At 41.6% G+C, this 19907-nt stretch overlaps 2 protein-coding genes across 2 annotated transcripts; one reads left to right on the top strand and one right to left on the bottom strand.

Annotated features, from left to right (window-relative positions):
• Nucleotides 1-51: 51 nt before the first annotated feature.
• Nucleotides 52-13600, top strand: tasorb (transcription activation suppressor b). The gene is made up of 23 exons (XM_039651887.2): nt 52-500; nt 1811-1956; nt 2085-2177; nt 2569-2641; nt 3250-3341; nt 3454-3588; nt 3680-3795; nt 3891-3922; nt 4020-4125; nt 4201-4304; nt 4399-4502; nt 4654-4726; nt 4832-4906; nt 5008-5721; nt 6855-7123; nt 7199-7325; nt 7715-8550; nt 8657-8776; nt 9223-9382; nt 9775-9874; nt 9958-10136; nt 10238-10372; nt 10461-13600. Exons 1-23 carry the CDS (start codon nt 191-193, stop codon nt 11888-11890), a joined length of 5529 nt encoding a protein of 1842 aa, XP_039507821.2. The 5' UTR covers nt 52-190; the 3' UTR covers nt 11891-13600.
• A 664-nt stretch (nt 13601-14264) lies between these two features.
• On the bottom strand, nt 14265-16380 carry LOC120462873 (amphoterin-induced protein 3). The gene has a single exon (XM_039651575.2). It carries the CDS (start codon nt 15816-15818, stop codon nt 14385-14387), a length of 1434 nt encoding a protein of 477 aa, XP_039507509.2. The 5' UTR covers nt 15819-16380; the 3' UTR covers nt 14265-14384.
• Between the last annotated feature and the right edge of the window lie 3527 nt (nt 16381-19907).

Genomic DNA, 19907 nt, shown 5'->3' with positions numbered 1-19907 from the left:
CTCAGCTGCGCCACCGGGGGGCGTCAAGGCTACGTGAAAGTAAACAGAGTGACGCCAGAGTTTTGCAGTGGTGGGGAAGGTATACGTCACAAGCATAATGGCGGAGGCTGGTTGAGAAGGAGAATTACTCCGAGAAGCGGCATTGAAATCAACTTCATCGCCAGCTGACTAGGTGACTGCAGGTCCGAAAATGGCTTGCAATTTCGGCCAGGAGAGAAAAATCGACAAGGAGAGCAGCAAGACCGGCGGCCTAACATTGGAGGATGGCGACAGCAAGAAACAATTGTTGTCAGCCTCTAGCACGGCCACATCCAAGCAAAATGGCGATCAAGCTGAATGTGAAGACGAGCAAATGTCTGAACAAGATGCCTCTGAGCGGCGGAGGGCAGGGCTGTTGGACCTGAAAAATTGCGGCGGTGCGCCCTCGACACTACCGAGGTCGACCGAGGAGCTGCCAAGAAGGAATTTTCAGATTCCAAGGAAAATCAAGGAGCGGAAAGGTTGTGTGTCCCATTACTACCACTACTGTTGCCATTCCAAAAATGGACTGTTTTTGTTTCTCAGCTTTCAAGTTCGCTAAAAGCGCTCTCTTTGGTGCTTCGGGTCAAATGAATAGACCTGTATTGATATATAAACGTGGGATCTATAAAATGAAACACGTGATTAGCCTGAAAGGTTTGCACTAGTTACTAAATGGATTTTTAGCGAGTGCATGATTGCTCAGAGCTGCAGGTAACGTTAAGTCGGCGCTCTAGTCTAATGCAACTCGCAGCACGTGAGGATTCGATTCGTTCGACGCAAAAAAGACGCACATTTTTGTCACGCTGCTAGAAACCTCACGGAGGCCGGTGTCATTGCTTTGCTAGTTGGATCCACACTCCTCCCACACCGTACAGTTAGTATTGCTGCACCACATGACACACTTCTTCCCCTCCTCATCAATGGCACCAGTGTGATTCGTTTGACCACTGCTTTTCTCCCTCCAGTCTTTACGCACGACGTTTTAAACACCTGTCAGTCCTGAACAACCATCCATATTTGGAAACCTCATTCATTCCCGTACTATTTCCGTATAGCGCTAAAGAAATTAAGACGCGAGAGCTTGGTAACAGAAAAAAAACACTGCATGAATGAAAGCGAAACTGGTGCTTGTAGCAATCGTTGTAAGTTTACTTACAGTAGTTATGTGAGAGTATGCCAACTCTCACTTTGTCACCTTTGTTGTGCAAGTTTCTGTCTGTCTGTAGGCGCTTTATCTTATCAAAAATAACAGAACAGACACTAAACTATTGTTCTAAAGTGGATTAGACGTTTCAAATACACGTTTTATGTCGCCTCGTAAATGTTTTGAATGATTAGTGACTCAACCAAGAAGATTTGTTTGGCCATTAACCAAACATTCGATAGTTTTGCTTATTGATTATGCAAATATTTGTTTTTGTTTTTTGTTTTTAGCGAATTTTTAGTAAATATGACAATCTATTATTTTGTGTCTTATTGGGCAACGCTATTTTATGCAAGTAGCAACATAAGTATCGTTATCATAATTTGTGCAAGTATCAATATTAAGCGTCTGCTATTAAAAACCCAATTTCTTGATCTGTCAAGTTTTGATCTGTCTTTTATTGCATTGAACTGCAAGATACAGAGTGGCTGTCAGGTTATGTGCAACTCTTTACTATGAAGCCTAGATAAACAAAACAAAAACGCTATACAGCTTCTATAAATTTACTTGATATTGAATTCTATTGAATGCATTGATGTTGTTCTGATCTAATGAGCTGGGTCTTTAATGTGTGCTGTCCTCCAGGTCTCCTTCAGAATTTGTCTCCAGATTCCAGAGAGTTTGAGGAAGTTGTGAAGCTTCTGTCCTCGTTCTACCTGGACGCCACATCCCGTGGGACTTTCACCTACACCAAAGCTTCTCTCATTCACAACGAACTCTTGGAGAAAGAGGTGAGAGAGCTGCTTGCAATTGTAAAAGACTAGATTATTGAAATACCCATCAGGCCACTTTGGGGGCAGTTTTCAGAGAATCAAACACTGATACTGTATGAAATAATTAGTCATTTTTGCCTTAACAGTTCATCGAGAAGAAAAGGGAACTGAAGCAGAATGGCAGGACAGAGGCAGATCTTGCAGAATCCTATGCTTTTCTGCTACCTGAGAGGAATAAGGTGAGGTTGTGTTAGTTTTGCTTAGTGAAATAATGTCAATGAGTGTTTTAATCGTAATATTAACACTTGGATTATTTGTGGTCTGAGCTTGACCTCAGAATTTTGTACTACTCCATACAAATACAAAAATGTATGGGTGCAGTATAAACAAAACTCATTCTTGTTCTGTGTTCTCTGTCGTTCCTGTTAATACCACTGAATTGTAAAGTGTTTATAATGCATTTACAACATAACTGCTACAATAACTACAATATTGGCTGTACTTTGAATAAAAATTGTCAGTGTAACCACTTTCTTGTCTAAGTATTTATCATTTTAAATGGCATGATTTAGCAATTAGTCTTGGTCAAAGGTGTGACTAACCAAAGTAATATCTGATTTTCTTTACAAGACTCACTGGATTTGCGAAAAGGGTCTTTCTGTGGGACATTCGCGGGTCAACAATCTGGGAAGCCCTCTCAAAGGTGAGCGTTGTGCTTCCAGTGAGTCTGTGTATATCTGTTTAGCTCTAATCCTTTGCTTGGGATGGGAGTCTTGGATTTTGGATTACTGTGGTCACTTGATCTTTGCTTTGGAGTAGTTGAATTAGTCAAGGCCAAAAAGACCACTGCTCCATACTTGCTTGTGATCAATGGGCAAAGTAAACTTTAATTAACCAAACTTTCTACTGATGCTAATTTTTGCATTGATAAACTTTTTAAGCAACAACTATTTTATATATTGGTCACCCCTATGACCTCTGTCTATTTTCAGAGGGTGTTTGAGGTTTTGGAAGTTATATTATGTTGTGGTTTGAGGTACATTTTTAATGCATGATATATATGGTTGAATATTGAAGCAGCGGCTGTGTGTTTAGAGACATTCACAAACCCAGTTTTGTAAATCTTGTAAATGTGACTAGGATCGCTTTAACTGGTGAAATTAAATAGTTTCTGCAAATATTTAATCTTAGCAAACATAGAAACTGCATTCCAAATGGATTGCTAACAAATTTCTTGGGATTACCCCAAGGCTTTTTGTTGGTCACAGGAATGTTGGCCCAAGTAACTCTTCTATCCTTTTTTTTTTTTAGGGGTTTACCTCTCAAAATACTCAGATTTGTTACAAATGAATCCATTTGAAGTGGGTGCTGCTGGAGACATAATCATATTTAAAGTGATGAAGGTAAGTCTGTGACCAAGCATCAAACGTTGACTGTGTCTTTCAAAAATAAAACCGTACAAAAAACTTCACTGCGGTTTCAAAAACAATAGTGACTTGTGGTCTTATTCTGCAGGGTAAAGTGAAGACCATATTTGAGAACATGCCCAAAAATAATCTTGAGCCAGCCCTAAAATATGACAGCCATGTGTACAAAAATGCCAGCAAAGTGACTTCATTATTGTCGTATAGGGCCTTTGAGCACACTCAGGTGAGTGAGTTTTTCATTATGACCTTTTGCTTCGTAATGTGTTCAGATGTGACCTGTTGTGTATCTGAATTCCTTCTGTGTTTTATTCCAGCAATACTTCTATGAGTTTGCTTTTGATGAGCTAAGGTCCAGGCCGAGACATGTGTTGCCATATGCAGTTTTGTCTTTTCAATACAAAGGCAAAGAGTCAGCCACGGCCACACACAGGTATGATTGGGATAACTGCTGATCTGTGTAGAAAAAGTGTACTACACTCTGTTTTGGTTGTATTATTTTATAACAATTTATTTTCTCTTTATTAGATTAAACAGCGTGTTATATGAAGGGCAAAGAGGTATGATTTGTATTTCTCTTTATAGCAGCCTAACTAAATGATTAGATGGGCATATTACCTAACTTACAGTATTATTATTCCTAATTTGATGCTTCAGTTCGACGAAGATATACAGTTTGGAGTGGCTCGCTGGTGAATAAAGGAGAGGAGGTCTATCAAGTGTACATCCGGTCCTCAAGACTCGCTCACCTTCCTCTTAAACTGTGAGTCTCCTTTCTTTCAACCAATGCAATTTAACAAATGTTTTGTGCATTGCTTTAAAAAGTTGTTTTTTCCAGGCCAGACAAGCTTGACATCAATACGGCTATGCATATTGATCAAGTGAAGAGAAAGATCCCGCCTGTTCTGCTATCGTGGGAGGCGTACAGTGGATCACGAGAGGGTAGGATGACTACCAGTGATGCTTTTCAGCCCAATACATGTGGAAAAACATTTGATGTGTCAGTATTGACATGTGATAATGTGGTATTTTGCAGTGTTGAAGTGTGGGATGTACTGCAGCCTGTATGAGGTCATGGGGAAGAGTAAACAGGAAAACAGTCTCTCGGGACTACTGCAACGGCTTGAGAGAGAAAGAATGGTGAGCTCATTCAAAGGCCATTTTACACTTTGATTGATTGAATTAATCTCTTCCTAGCGTTACCGCCCACCCTCTCCCCTCGACACATTTTCTTCATTCTGTTGATAGAATCTGTCAGTGATGGGTAAATTCTCTAAACTCTTTACTCTAGGTTTTGGTGAAGCCATTGATAGACAAAGGATTTCTCTTCCTCCTTTCGTCCTCTCAGTTGTTCACTACCACTGGTAGGTATATGCATAGTCTTTAAAGCTTGTACATTGCATTGGCACTGTAATTTTTTTGCCATGGAATAATGGAGGCGTGGTGTTTGTTTTCTTTTTTCTTCAAAGAGCGACGAGGAAGACATGACAGGGTTTTGCAGGCACTTTTTATTTTTCAAGAGCAAAGAGTCATCTCAAAATTGAGTAAGCGTCTCGTTTCTTGAAGTTTGTTTGTTTGCATTTTAAGTGTCTACGCATCACCATGCAGTCCTTCTAATGGCGTTTGCTTTTTTTTTGTTGTGAAGTTTTGAAGAACTCTGGAGTTGATGAGGATCCTCCACTAGAGCCTAAAGACCCAATCAGCAACCAACTAGATAATTTTGTTCCCGCCCTGCATCATGGTCTCAACAAGCTGCGTGCCAATCCACCCAAAGAGCTTGCGGTGGGGCTGAAACTTCAGGCGCTGGACTACCTCAACCAGAAGGAGCAAGGTGCTATCCGGCCCTTTCACGTGGTAGAGTACCGGCACAGTCTGGATGAACGGACGACCCAACACATGGCGCCTCGTCCTAAGAATATGGATTCGGCGCTGAACTCTTACATACATGGTCCGGGACAGTTCCAGCTGCCTGTGGAGGCGCTGCAGCAGGGTCTGATGGAAAGCAAACAGGAGGCAGCATCTCAGGCAGCATCTCCCCCAGCAGGCGCAGAAGAGTACAGTCCTGTCTCCGACTGGGGAGGGTCAGATAGACAGGCTTCAAGCAGCAGTACAGTTGGGGTTTCTCAGTCTAACGGTGGCGCTCAAAGGACACAGAGTGAGTATGACAAAGAAAAGATGGAGAAATTGCTAAAGTTGATTCAGTTACATAAGCGGACTTTGAGCAAGGAGGAGGGCAGCGGGCCGGCAAGTGAGGAGGACTGGGACCCCGCTGGCCTGAAGAGGAGGTTGGAGAGGGAAGGTCCTGGAAGTGTGAGCAAGTACCTTAGGACAGGTCTACTGAATGGAGAGCCAGGGAGAGGTGAGTCTGTGCTGAAACAAATTAGAGGTACAACATGGAGGTTGGATACTATTGTAGGAGAATAACAGGAGTCAAAGTTCAATCTGTTGACAGAGTTTAGTGAATACAAAGTTCTCCACACTTCTAAAGGCCGTAGAAAATAAGAGGATCCAGCCTCAAACTAATTTAGGATACAGATACATTAGTACTTAAAGTTAATCGGTGGACATCACTCCTACAGGTTCTGATATGTTAGCTGACTGCATCCAAACATAGTATTCTGTTCTTTATGCAAATGAGGTCACTTTCTTTGACACACTTCATCCAATATATGGAAGAAACTTTGGTGAGGGTTTGTTGAACTCTCCTGGAGACTATGTCTTTGCCAAGGTCACATGCTTCTAAAAATACTAAACAACCCCTGCTAGCAAAATTAGATAAAACATAGGCAATATCTTTTCCCTTCAAGGCTCAGTTTTTGTCAGGATTTCATTGGAACAGAACATGAAAGCTGATTTCCAATTGATTTTATAATACACTAAGAGGGACGGTAAATCCACCCCCTTCCCTATACATGGTTCCCAGAGTCTTGGAAAACCTGAAAGTATCAAAGTTTTCGAGTTGTTTCCTAATTATGTTTCTAATTAAAGTTTCTTAATTCTCTCTTCTTGACTCTTATTTAAGTAAAGGTGGTATTCAAAGGGTCATGTGAAGTGATTGTCATATGTCTAATAGAAGTGCAGTTTGCCTGATGAGAGACTAGTTGCTCTATCTACTTGCATGATCTCCAGAGACGCAGAGAGTGAAGACGTCAGATTGAGGCTGACGCATCAGCACGACTCTAAGAGTAACTGTATGTGCTGAAGGACCTTACACTGTAAAAACGATTGACATATCCCTGCAAATAATTTACTTTATGACAGCTACCTAAAGAGAGTCTTTCTGTATGCAGTTCTTGTTTTTGTTTCCAATTACGCCATCACTAAAAGGTGAATCCTATGAAACCTATCAAAAACATGCCTGGGTTTTGTCATCTAAAAAAAAGAGAGAGATAAATTTAATGTCTTGCAGAAATTATGTCGAGCTCAATAGTGTGACTGCACTTCCTTAGAGACATGAGCTCCTTGTTGACAGCTGTTTTCTCTTTCTCTTAGTGGTGATGGACAGCATGGGGCTGTGTGACACAGACCTGCGGGAGCGCGTTACTCAGAGTGCCACCCTCCGAGATACGCATGCCTTGCTCAAACTCTTCCTCAGCACGCTCAACAGGATGGCCCAGAACTCTAACACTGACAGCAGCCAGCCTGGAGTTCTCCCCAAAGACATAGAGGGATACGAGCCCAGCGACTCAGCCGCCCACTGTGATCTCGACCTGCGTGGCAGGCGTGCTGATGCAGAGCAGGTTAACCTGGATTGCTTGGAGGTTTGGACTGTTCCTCTTGATATCTAATGCCACACTCAACTCTTGTCTTAGTTAACTTTTAGTATATGTGTGTAGGAGCAAATGGCCGGGAGCAGGAGCAGTGTGGATGTGTACAGTCCCTCTTCCAGTCTTGAGCAGCAGCTCTCCCGTCCAGCAGATGCCTCACATCAGAGCCACAATCCCTGGAGCATATCCACCGCAGGTTCGTCCACACCTGCATACATGCAACAGACTTGTTTGTAACATACACCACTGTTCAAAAGTTTGGGGTTGGTTAGAACTTTTTTTAAACATTTTTGAAAGTGCATTTTTTTATATTTATCCTGAATATTCAGCTTTGCCATGATAGAAATACCTTTTGAAATATTATAAACATATATAATATTCAGGAGCCAGTGCTCCAGTCTTCAGTTTCACATCATCATTTTGATATGCTGATTTGGTGCACAATTATTGATTAAATATGCTTTCTTTCAGATGTATACCCCCTAAAAAACTTTGTACAGTGTAAAAATATTTTCAATAATAAATTCTTACTTTTATTGAAATAATATTCAATTGACAAGACTAATAAACATTTTCTGTTTTTAGCTTTAGAGGGTGTTTGTGAACCTTTTGTTAGTGGAGGGGAAAAGCAGGGACACTCTACGGGCAAAGTAGTAGACACTATCCTCGACAGTGAGTTCCAGAACCTCTGCACAGGGATTCAGAAAATGATGGAGGACCAACAAATAACCTACACCCCCCAAACTCCTTTGCCACGACTTGAGGATCAGACCAAACGGGCAAACTCATTCTCACCTTTTGTTTCCAAATATGTCTCCTCCCTGCCTGTGCAGGGCTACGTTACGAGTCTCTGTGAAAAGATGGATCGTATGATCCGTTCTCCCAGCGCGTCTTTAGAATCCGTGGGTGTTATGTCACCACCTGCCGCTGCCCCAGTGCCCGCCCTCTTGCCACCTACTCCACCCCCTTCTGTCATGCCAGCTCCTGCCCAACCCAAGCTGCCCTCACCTGCTGCTCATCCTCGCACTAAAACGTCATCTCCAGTGCCTAAGTCTCAGGCTTTGTCGAGCAAGTCACAAGCTACCCTTAAACCTCCTTCAGCCAAGCATCGCCTTGGCACTGTCAGAGAGGTCCACCTGTTTTCAGCAGAAAAATCAGTTGACCCCAAGGGTTCAGATGTTGTGGAAAGTCCTATGTGTTCACCATCAGCAGGAAGTGCCAGGAATCCTCCAATCCCTTCAGTCCCAGAGATTCCCTCTGAGCCTACACTTGCGGCAACCTCAAGCACTGTGGGGGGCAGTGTTATTGGACAAATCAAGCCCGATGTGTTGTGCACTCTGATGGAGATCATGCAGAAGAATGCAGTAAAGTTTTACATTCAGAGAGGAGATGAGGAGAGTCAACTCTGCACTGAGATCAAGGTCTGAAGCTTAATTTAAAAGTCTGAATATACGTACAGTGTGATCTGATACTTTTGACCAACCTTTAAAAACCCTTATCTTTCATCTCCCTTGTTTGGTTTTACAGGAGTATTTAAGAAGTCTTGGAAACATTGATTGCAACCCTCAGAATTACCTAGAAATGAAAAGTCAGCAAAAGTTTATGATCATTATTCAGAATGAGGATATCGCAGCTCATGTACATAAGGTAACTAATAAACTCGCCATTGGAAACTTCTGTTTCTTAAAGGAATACTCCACTTTTTTTTTTTTTTTTTTGCAATAGGCACATTTTACAACTCCCCCAGAGTTAAACAGTTGGGTTTTACCGTTTTCGAATCCATCCAGCCGATTTTCTGATATTTAGAAGAATATCAGTAACTAGAGTGTTTCTTGTCTCATTGACTTCCATGGTATATTTTTTTTCCTACTATGGAAGTCAATGAAACCAGAAACTGTCTGGTTACTGATATTCTTCTAAATATCAGAAAATCGGCTGGATGGATTCGAAAACGGTAAAACTCAAACATTTAACCATGGGGGAGTTGTAAAATGAGCCTATTTCACAAAAAAAGTGGAGTATCCCTTTAAGAGTATTATTATTAGTTGCATAAAGCATCCATTTTGAGCCAATGTTCCCTTTACCCCATTTAGATCCCAGCTTTGGTGTCTCTGAAGAAATTGCCTACAGTTTACTTTGCTGGAGTGGACAGTCTGGATGATGTGAAGAATCGCACTTACAATGAGCTCTTCGTGTCTGGAGGTCTTATTGTGTCGGATGAGCTCATACTCAACCCAGACAATATAACACTAGGTAAGAGCTGAATGGCTTAGTGGCTTACAAAATCTTCAGGAATTTAAAAAAGCACACACAGTAAACTTTTGGACAGACCGTTTCAACATGATGGTTCGTAGCTTTAAGTGAATGCAAAAATGTGTGTATCCTTTCATTTAAAGACAGCATTTTCTAAATGTATCTTGATTGTGTATTATTTATTCACATGTTGTCACACGTTTTTTATTAAAAAGATCATTACTCGATCTTCCGGTGAAAACAACAGACTTCTCCGGTGACATTAGTCAGCTTAAAACTGAACCTTTCTTCCAAATGGTGCAAGCTTGCATTCAGAACTACCTCCATCAAATCAACAACCGTTTCTATTTTTATTACATCAAAACTTTAAGAACTGACATTTATGTTTACAGAGAGGCTACAGGCATTTCTTAAGTTCCTGGAGGAACAGGGCTCACCCTGGAAGTGGAAGGTGCACTGTAAGACTCAGAAGAAGCTTAAAGAGCTCAGCAGGTTAGAGACGGAATGATTAGTCTAATTCACCAATCCTGACAGACTCCTAGTCACCAATATCTCAAACATCTTTCCTTTCACAGGTTAAACACTGAGGCCCTGAATCTTTTGAACCTGCTGACGACATACCAGAAGAAACACCTGGTGGAGTTTCTGCCTTATCATGAGTGTGATACTCCTTCTAGGCAGGCTCCTGATTTGGACTGTTTGGTAAAACTGCAGGCTCAACACACACAGCTTCGACACCTCATCTTCCTCACAGGTACGCACAACAGGTCTAGTTGAATGCTGGTGTTTATGAATGGAGGTATGTGAAATCATGTGGGATGTTTCTTAATCAATCGGTGCTGTGTTTATATACAGAGAAGCATGACGACGCATTTTCACAGTTCTCCGGTAGTGGAGTGATCATTGCGGGTATGAATGACATCATGAACAACTTCCAGAGTTTGGTCAGTGTCCCAGAAGAAGTAGCATTGGCTGCCCTACCTGATCCAGGTAAGACTCCAGAGTTCTTTACTACTTCTGACAAAATTCACTAAGAAATTATAGATATTGATATGTTGTCTTCTCTTTGACTGCTCAGTGGAGCCTGATGCTGTTCGAGATGAGGAGGACATGTCTATAGACTCTGAAGATGACATGCTGGTGAACAACGAGACTTCCATTCAGACTGAAAATGACCTGTCGGAACTGCAGGCTCCTCAGCCCCCTCCGCCACAGACTGATGGATTTCGTCCTCCCCTCCCTGACCAACCCTCTTTGGACCCCATTATCGATCCACTTGTGCATCCAAACCCTACCACCTACCCTACCCAGGGCTCTTACCTGACTGATTATGCAGCTCTGAAGTGTGCCATCGCTCAATATAAAGCTGCCAGTCAGGATGGCACACCTAGACCTGAAGTAGAGGACACCCTGGCCAGTTTTGGCGTGAATCCCCACCAGAGCTACCTGTGTCCCAACTCCGCACAGTGGAGCCCTTACTCTGGTTCTCCTGCATACCACATGTCCTCGGCATATTCATCTCCTGTCAGCGTGACCTCCAGGGGATCAGAGTACAGTCAAACTCCTGCTCCTCCTGGGACTCAACCTCCTACAAACTCCTGCACCTTACCTGTTGCCCAACCACCTCCCCTTTCCCTCCCACAGCCGCCAGTTAGCTTGTTGGAGGTGCCTCCTACTCCGGAGTCAGCCTCCTCTCTTCAGCCACCTGTTCCTGACAGTATGGGAGTGCCTGGGGCGGCAACCGCTAATCAGCAAGGACTTGCTGGCTCTCAAACTGCTAAGATGTGTGTAGAGACTGCTTCCTCATCCTCCACTTCTTCCTCGTCCTCTATTCACACCACTTTTCCCTCCTACCCAGATGCTACGCTTTTCCCAGCCCTCACTCCAATTCCCCCCGTTCCACCGCTTTACAACTGGGTTCCTACACCGGGAGCCCAGCAGGGATATGCGGCTGGACAGAGTGGGGCAGGATTCGGCACTATTCCTTCCGCCCAAACTGAGGCTGCTAGGCCTGCAGATGGATCTTGGGTGGGCGACACTGAGAGCGGAACCTCTCGTGGACAAGAGGAAGATGATGCCCCTGCTTCAGCAACCTCTAAAGTGGGCCAGCAGGAGGGCAGTAGAGATAAAGGAAGTGCGCCTGGTAGTTCGACCTCATGCAGCCAAGGCAGCAATATTCCAGTGACCTCTTCCTCTGCGAATCAGGGAAGCAGTCAAGCCCCTCCTACCAGGGGCGGCACTGCAAGCCGAGGACTCTTACCCATCCCTGGAGCCACACTGGGACCCTTGTGCCGAGGCGGACACAACAATAGCATGTACAATCCCAGAGGTGGAATAGCTGATATGATGCGTGGTGGCTTCAGGGGTCGAGGAGTACCACCACACCCTATGAGATCTCGACCTGGCCGGGGTCACATCAGAGGGGGCCCGTCCTGTAACTGGGGCTATCCCCCTGGGAGGGGAGGGGGTGGTTGGCCAGACTACTATTCGGACTACACCTTCAACTAAATGCCATAGGGATACTATGTTCCCTCATAGACTACTGGCATTAGGAATGTACATATTTACCATTAAGAGCACATCAAAATATCATCATCTGAAATAAAAAATAAAAAAAAATTAATCTGGTTTTGTATAAAGAGATTGGTGACTCAGACAGTGGCCAGATTTCCACTGTTTTCAGTAATGCCCTTCCTAAACAAGATGTTTGAGAAACCTTGTTCATACCACTATATTTATATTGCCAAGAAATGTAATTGCCTTTCAATGTTTCATTTTTGTCAATACTTTTTGTTCGGATTTTCAAAAAAAAACCTGTTTGTGAACAAGGAGCAAAATGCAGACAATATTTTTTTAAAGAGAGAAAGTGAGTCGTTCTTCATTTTAGCTGTTTTTTTGTTTTTTACATTCTTGGTTGTACAGATGTTCTATTAAAACAAGGTTGTATCAAACATTGTGATATTGTGTTCAGTATTAACTCTTGGGAATGGTTGTACTCTTTGACCATGTACATAGTTATGATGTTATATAAAATTGGTTAAGGATTTTCTTTTCCAATGAGGATAATCAATGCCAAAGTTGTTTCATATGTGTGCATTGGTAACGTTCGACCTAATGGTTTTATAGCCGGCCAGCAGAGGGCATCATTTCCTAATTGATTCTGCTGGTCTGATGCTGATGCAATTTTCTAAAGGGTTTGTTTTTTTGTCAAAAAACAATGAATCAGTGTGTTTAAATGTATAAAGAATATTATGCATCTTTATTTCAAAACTGAATTTGCCCTTTGTACATGAAAAATATGAATTTGGTTAGCTGAAGTTCTGTAGAAAATACCTCAGGGCATTTCACAAATGTTACTATTTAGATAAACAGCTATGTCTCTAAAAAAAATTATGCGTACGATTTTGTTTAAAACACCTTTTCTGCTATTTCTATGTAGCTGGGAGATCTGTTGTTTGGTTACATTTATCACCTCCTGAGTTCAGTGTAGGTTAGAAAGAAAAATAAGACCAAATCATGCCAGCAGCAGAATGGGAAAAAAAGAAAAAGAAAGCTTAAAGGATTAAGAGAAGGCTGAAAAAACTGTTGGAGTACCTTGGTTTTCCCCAAAGAATAATCTGGTAAAATCTGACTCCCGGTCATTTAATCTCTCATTGAATGTAGTCATCTCTTAAAACAACTCTATAAACAAACTGTTTTTCTGTTGTTCCTCTGTATTGCACTGACAGGGAGACATGATTTTAACCACATCAAAATGAGATGAGTTTGATGACACAGTCAGATCCGTTTGGTGAGTTATTTTGGCATTATAGGATGTACATGTATGAGATCTAATGAGAAAAGTTTGAATACGATCATATAGGCCTATTTTTTATTTATTTAAACAAATCTGGTAGAATTGCATTTGGCAGGGCTTTGTCAACTGCACAGCAGTTTCAAACAACCAGGGGACATGTGTCGTATTACGTATGTGAAAGTGGGTTGCCGCAGATAAATCTGATCACATCTGGAAATGGACTGCGTGGATTAACTCTGTACCTTGGTACCCTTTCATTTTCATATTTTGCTTTTAGTTTGCATGGTGTGGGAGGGAAAATTCTGGCAGGGGTGTTAATCCTCTCCCATAGCACATCTCTGTAATGAAAGAGCAATTTGCTTAATGCAAAGTGCTGAAATGAATAATATCACACATAAACAGACATCACTACATTGCCTTCACTGCTGCTTCTTCATTTATCTTGTTCTTTGCTTTTCACAACTGCTTGGTGCGAGCTAGAACATTTATTTTCGTATATGGTTCCGTAACAAAATTCGTCGTTTTTTTTTTTTTTTTTTTACAATAAAGGATTAGATTTATCTAATGGTAATGACACAACTGAAGAGATTAAACCTTAGTCTTAAGTAGATCTAGAAGGTCTTCTGTTGTTGAGGTTATGAGATTACTGATATGTCCTCTCCTAAATCACTGGTTGATCTTTCTGAAAAACTATACATGAAGAACTTGAGATCTAAATGAGATGTGTAACTGACTAAATCAGATGAAGCACTGATAGTTTTTGATCTATGCAAATAACGTCTCAGGTTACGACTGTAACCTATGTTCCCCGAGAACAGGGAATGAGACAATATGTCGAATGACGCTATAGGCGTTTCACCATAGCGTCATTTGACGTATTGTTGAGTTCCCTTCGAAAGGGAACTGCATTGCTGACAACCAGTGTCTTTTGTTTGTCACAGTGACTTTTGAGCTTTTTGGAGCAAATTCAATACATTTGCTCCCAGGATATCTAAATTGGATTGGATTTTCAGCACATCACTAGCAGCAGCTCAGTCCCATACATTCATTACTTCATACTGTGAGAAATCAGACACCCTCTAAATCTGAGGATCAAAATAATTTATTAGGGAATAATGACAGATAAATTGGTGATACTTGTACCTCAAACAGGTTAATCAATCCTGTAGGATTTTGAAATTACAAATGTGGTACTCTGTAATTTCTTTAGCTGATAATGGTAATGTTTTCTGTGTCCCATTCAACTGCAGGCTGTTCAACAACAAATGCAGCTTTCATATGGCCGTTTTTCCCAGCCATGAGTGGCTCAAGGAACATTACATGCCTGTCGGACTGAGACTTGCCCTTGAGTCGATCAGTTGAAGGATCTGCAAAGATAGAGGCCAGAGTGCAGCGGTCTTCCCCAAAGGTTGAGATGACTGGAGAGGAGGGAGGAGGTTTGCAGCAACCACAGCGACATGGGGTTAAATACAGATACATCAATATCAGGACAAGGGTCACAACACACCCAAAAAGAGTGGTGTAGCCTGTGTTGAACGGCTCCTCTGAGGAGCGCTGGGCTACGACAGTTAGGTTCACTTCTCGTGACTCATTTATCATCCTCGTATTATCCACAGCAGTGCACTGGTAGACCCCCGAATCTATGGACTGGGCAGCAAGAATATCCAAGCTACCGTCTTTATTGAGACGTAGAGTTCCGTTCTGGATCAGCTGAGAGATGTTCTCTTGATGAGGAATGATCCAGCTGTAGGACAGGTCTTCTCCATTTAGTGTTCCAGTGCAGTCCAGTCTCACTTGTTCACCCTCATAAACAACTTTATCAGCCTTGGGGGATATCAGGGATATCATCTTCCCAATTGTACAATTCTCAAAGAAGTGTGTAGAGCGCAGAAAATTAATTGAGATTTGAGGTTCACCGTACTTCAGACACTTGTAGTCATCCTTGTAGTCTTTCACGCTTGCATATCCCTTCTGCTCCCAGTGCCAAAACATGCGGTACAGAGAGCAATCGCACTCCAGACTGTTGTTATGCAGAAACAGGCCTTTTTGCACCGCAACAGGCAACAGCACAATGTCATCCATGGGTAAACGAAACAGACGGTTTGAGGAGAGGTCCAGCGTAACCAGGTTGGGGTGGCTATGCTTGCGAACTGAGAAGAACGGGAAGTCTGTGATCTGGTTGAAGCTGAAATAAACCTTTCTGAGACTACCGAGCCCCATTAGTGTGTTGCTCTCCACGTGGGAAAGACGGTTGTTGTACAGCAACAACACCTCCAAGGCCGGTAGGTTCTGGAAGTGATACTTCCCCACCACCTGTAATTTGTTGGAAGATAGGTCCAGGTATCGTAGACCGCTGGCGTTATGGAAAGCTCCCGGGCTGAGCAAGGAGATGCGGTTATGGGACATATGCAAAGAGTGCAGCCTTGGGAGCCCGTAGAAGCTGTCGGCTGCCAGCCATGTTAGTCTGTTATGACTGAGGTCCAAGACAGAAGTCGTGACTGGAAGCAGGTTGGGGAATCTATCCAGACCTAAAGAGCCACAGTTCAGTATGTCAGAGGTGCACAGGCAGCCATGAGGACAACTAGCTCCTGAGATCCGAAACAAGAGCGAGAACAAAACCATATAATAGGTAGAGATCATTTTTTTGGTTGCACGTTAAAAGGATTACATCAGGAACATCGGAGAAACACTCAACAAAGGAAGCCCTCTGCTCTTAAATCCCAGGAAGGTCATTTTACAATTGTCATGTCCTCCAGTATTTCACAAGAGCAGATGGACAGTATCTGGAGCAAGGAATCTGGAGCACTTAATAAAAATTCAAATTTGTTTTACATTTATAGACAGGAAAGCCTACCAGAAAAGTCACTTAGAACCCTCTTAGATCTGGTTCCTCTTTTCTTACTTTGATGCATCAATCCATTATTAGAAGTTCTTCAAACCGATTATCCTGATTTGAAAATATCCAGTAAGTCCAAAGCGTTTTCCAGCAAGTTTTATATTTCCCAAAAACGAAACTCGCATCTTTCCCATGCAGTTCTCCTGAGGCTGAGCACCCTTGTTGTTTGTAGAGTGTTCTTTCATTGAGTGATGAGTCCACAGAGTGCAGCACTAATCTCTTCCCATCCTTCCCTCTGCTTCCTATTCAGAGCACCGCCTCATGTCTCTCCCTCTCATGCTGTGATCATTCCAGATACGGCTTTCTCTTTCTATCTTTCTTTCTACTCTCTCACTCTCCAATTGTTTAGTTCCTTTAATCCCCTCGGGATTTGTCTTTTTCCGTTTCAATGTTTTTTCCCCCATACAGACTATCTCTTAACAGGATTTCAGATGCTGTGTTTGTATCGTCTTACATTTCATGAAAATCATCAAAACATTTGGACTCGGATGAGAGAGAATTTGTTTGTATAGCATGAGGTACCAGTAAGCTTTGACTCCCCCTCATCTCCGCTGCCAGGCAGTGTTTGGCAGCTGTTGTCGGTTGTCTTGGTCATGGTGGTCCTGAGAGAGCTGACTGCTGTCACACTGAATTGGTCTTGGTTTGTTTGTGCTTCTCCAGAGGCCTTTGGCACAGTGTGTCTCCCACAGTTATCATCCTGTACATCTGAATGGTAGCATTGATATCTAAATGATTTGAATATCAAACTGCTCTGGTTTCATTGATTAGCTGAACATCTATCTATCTATCTATCTATCTATCTATCTATCTATCTATCTATCTATCTATCTATCTATCTATCTATCTATCTATCTATCTATCTATCTATCTATCTATCTATCTATCTATCTATCGGATCACTTTGATTGAGGTAAACATTGCTTCCTCGTTTGTAAATAATTACATAATGAAATCCACCTTCAATTCATATGTCCATGCTTTTTGATAGATGGGTGCAAAATGAGGCCCATGAAAGCAAAATGTTTTGGAATATAATGGATTTTGGAGTCAAGGCAAGTTAATCAGTCACAGCATGTGACAAATCTAAAGCTGTGAAATGGAATTAGGATGTTTGTTTTTTTAGAGTGCCATTCTGTAGGGTGGCATCTCTTCAGAAACACTGATGCATGGCATAGATAGCTGGCAGCAGTCACATTGACAGAAGCAGAGTAGCTACTCCCACACACGAGACCAAACACTGATAAGTCTAACAGTATTCCAGAAAATGACTGGAAACAGATTTGCACAGTATATCTACTACTCTACACTCACATGATCTGGGCACACGAGATGCCGAATGTGGTGGAAATGAACTGAACAGGGAGAAGCCTTGAATTCCGTTGCAGCCTTATATTGGCTTTGATGATAAACCATTTAAAGTTCCCCAAGTAGCCAATAATTGTATCCCTTAAAACTCACTCAATCACCAAAATGACATTTAAAATTTTTTTTCCTGTGAAATAAAATTCTTCATGCCTTAAAATAGCTTGAATGTAACTACACCCTTGCTTCATCCACTATATGTGGATTCATGAAAATGCTAATTAACCCTATCTCCACTCACTCACGCCAGCTCAGAGGTCCACTCAGTAAACTCTGCACATTGGTATCGCTCTTTACAAGGTCAAACATATAACCATAATCAATATGATTAACCTTTTGCTTTGCCAACGTTATCAAACAGCTTATAATGTGTTGCTAATGCTAATGTTCACATCCCAGAGTCGGTCAGCTGCCTTCTGAAATTCAAATGCTTTGAACAACTCATAACGTCAGTGGTGAAAGGCATGTAGTTCATCATAACATCGTAATATACATCATACACCTACTATATTGCTAAATCTACCCGATTTTTCATATCAGCAGAAAAATATACCGTGATAACCTGTCTTCTCTTGAGACTCCACTGCTTCAGACAGAGCGGTCATAGTTAATGATATGCAAAAGCCTGCCCACATGTTAACGTGATTGCTTTCAAGGTAGTTTGAGACTTAAAGCTGCAGTTGTAGTTTTTTCCTTTTTGTTGCCATCTCTGTTCGATATCTGCAATTGCAGTCAGTCTCGGAATTATCAACTTTACGTGGGTTGTGCCTCGGCATGGCACAGCGCGGATGAATCCAATGTTTTGAGGAGAATTTGCAGCTGTCTGTCACTGCGCCGGTGTGGATACAGTCATTCGCAATCAGATTATACTTTTTGGAAGTATGACCAACATTCAAATTTTCACCAGAAAATGTCATCTGAACTAGTAACATCCACTTTTGTTCTTCTGACCAACTAACTGAAAAAAGCATTGCAGTAAATTGAGCTGATTAAATCTAACGATCACTTATTTCTTACCTGTCCAGCAGAAAAAAAAAATGTCTCTGCGTCCGTTTTGAACCAGTGCTGCGAGAAAAGGCTATAAATCTCCACCTCCATCATCCTCACACACAACAGCCTACTAGCCGAGACTCCTTCTTTCTGTGTTCAGATTTGACTTAAAATGACACATGCTCGAATCTCCCGCAGAAATCCACCAGTTAGCCTACCGCTGGAATTAAAAACATTATTACAAGCTTATCGTTTTGAATCGAGCTAAGGCAAGCTGATAGTTTTTTAACACTGGCTGGTTACTTGCTCAAAATTTTATTTTGGATGACTAACCCCAAAAAAGTTACGGACTGCAGCTTTAAGAGACAGTGATTTCAAACAGCAATGTTGACTTATGAATTTGCATATGGTTTGTCTTAAAGCTTATTAAAAACACCACATAGATATATAAACAACATTACAATCTTGATTTTCACCACAGGGGGACTTTAGTAAACGTATTTCTTCAATGAGCTTTCGAATTGAAGTCGTTAATAACACCAGTGTTGGCTGAAAACATTTCTAAAATTAAATCACATCCGCAATTCCCACCATTTGGAAAGAGTAGCCTACTGTCGAGGTCTTTTTGTATCCTGTACCCAAACATTTTACAGTGTATTTTTCAAAACTAGTTTGTTCCAAAGTTATTAAATGTAATAATTTATAGTTTTATTATTTAACGTATTAATTTCATAGACGTTGCATCATCAAACTGGTTATTCACATAAACAAACAGTAGGTGGAAGCACTCGCATAGCCTACGTGACAAATTGCATGATTTTAGTCCAGTAAATTTTTGCTGAATTGGACACTTTAAATAAAAAATATGTTGGCTAAAACTGTTGTTGAATTTTACTTTTTTTTGTAATTGTTCAGATAAAGCTGAATATCTAGTTATGTCCCTGCTCACATGATTACATAGCCTAATAGCCTATATAACACACTGTTATGAAATACAGATTTTATTTGGCAGTGTTGGTTTTTGGTTCTGATATCATGCCCTATTTAGTGTGACAAAATGCCCTTTTTTTTGTTTTCCCACCTCAGTTTGTTTCTTCTTTGTGTTTGAGATGTTTGTGTTGGCCTGTCGAGGAGTTTGACTCAAGCATTCATTTCCTCCTGCTGACCTCCTGTCTTCAGCAGTGAACTCACACAGAGAGACCCTGCACAAGGTGATCGACTGGAGACAACGGGCAGTAATTCCTCCTCTGGAGAATGTGCAAATGAGATCAATTGATCGAGTTCACCATGGAGGCAGTGAGGAGAGTGATAATTAGTTACACTGAATAGTGTGCTGTCTGTATGTTTGTTCATGTGGATCTCTGTCTTTGTTAGTGTGGAAGACTGCAGGTCTATTCATCACATTCAATATATTGTAACAATAAGCCTTGTTATTGCTTGAGCAAACAATTAAAAGGGCAACAGTGATTATTCTCTCTATT

The sequence above is a fragment of the Pimephales promelas genome, chromosome 20 (genome assembly GCF_988280905.1).
Source record: "Pimephales promelas chromosome 20, fPimPro1.hap1.1, whole genome shotgun sequence".
In the NCBI taxonomy this organism is placed as follows: Eukaryota; Metazoa; Chordata; class Actinopteri; order Cypriniformes; family Leuciscidae; genus Pimephales; species Pimephales promelas.
This window is presented reverse-complemented; position numbering and strand designations above follow the sequence as displayed.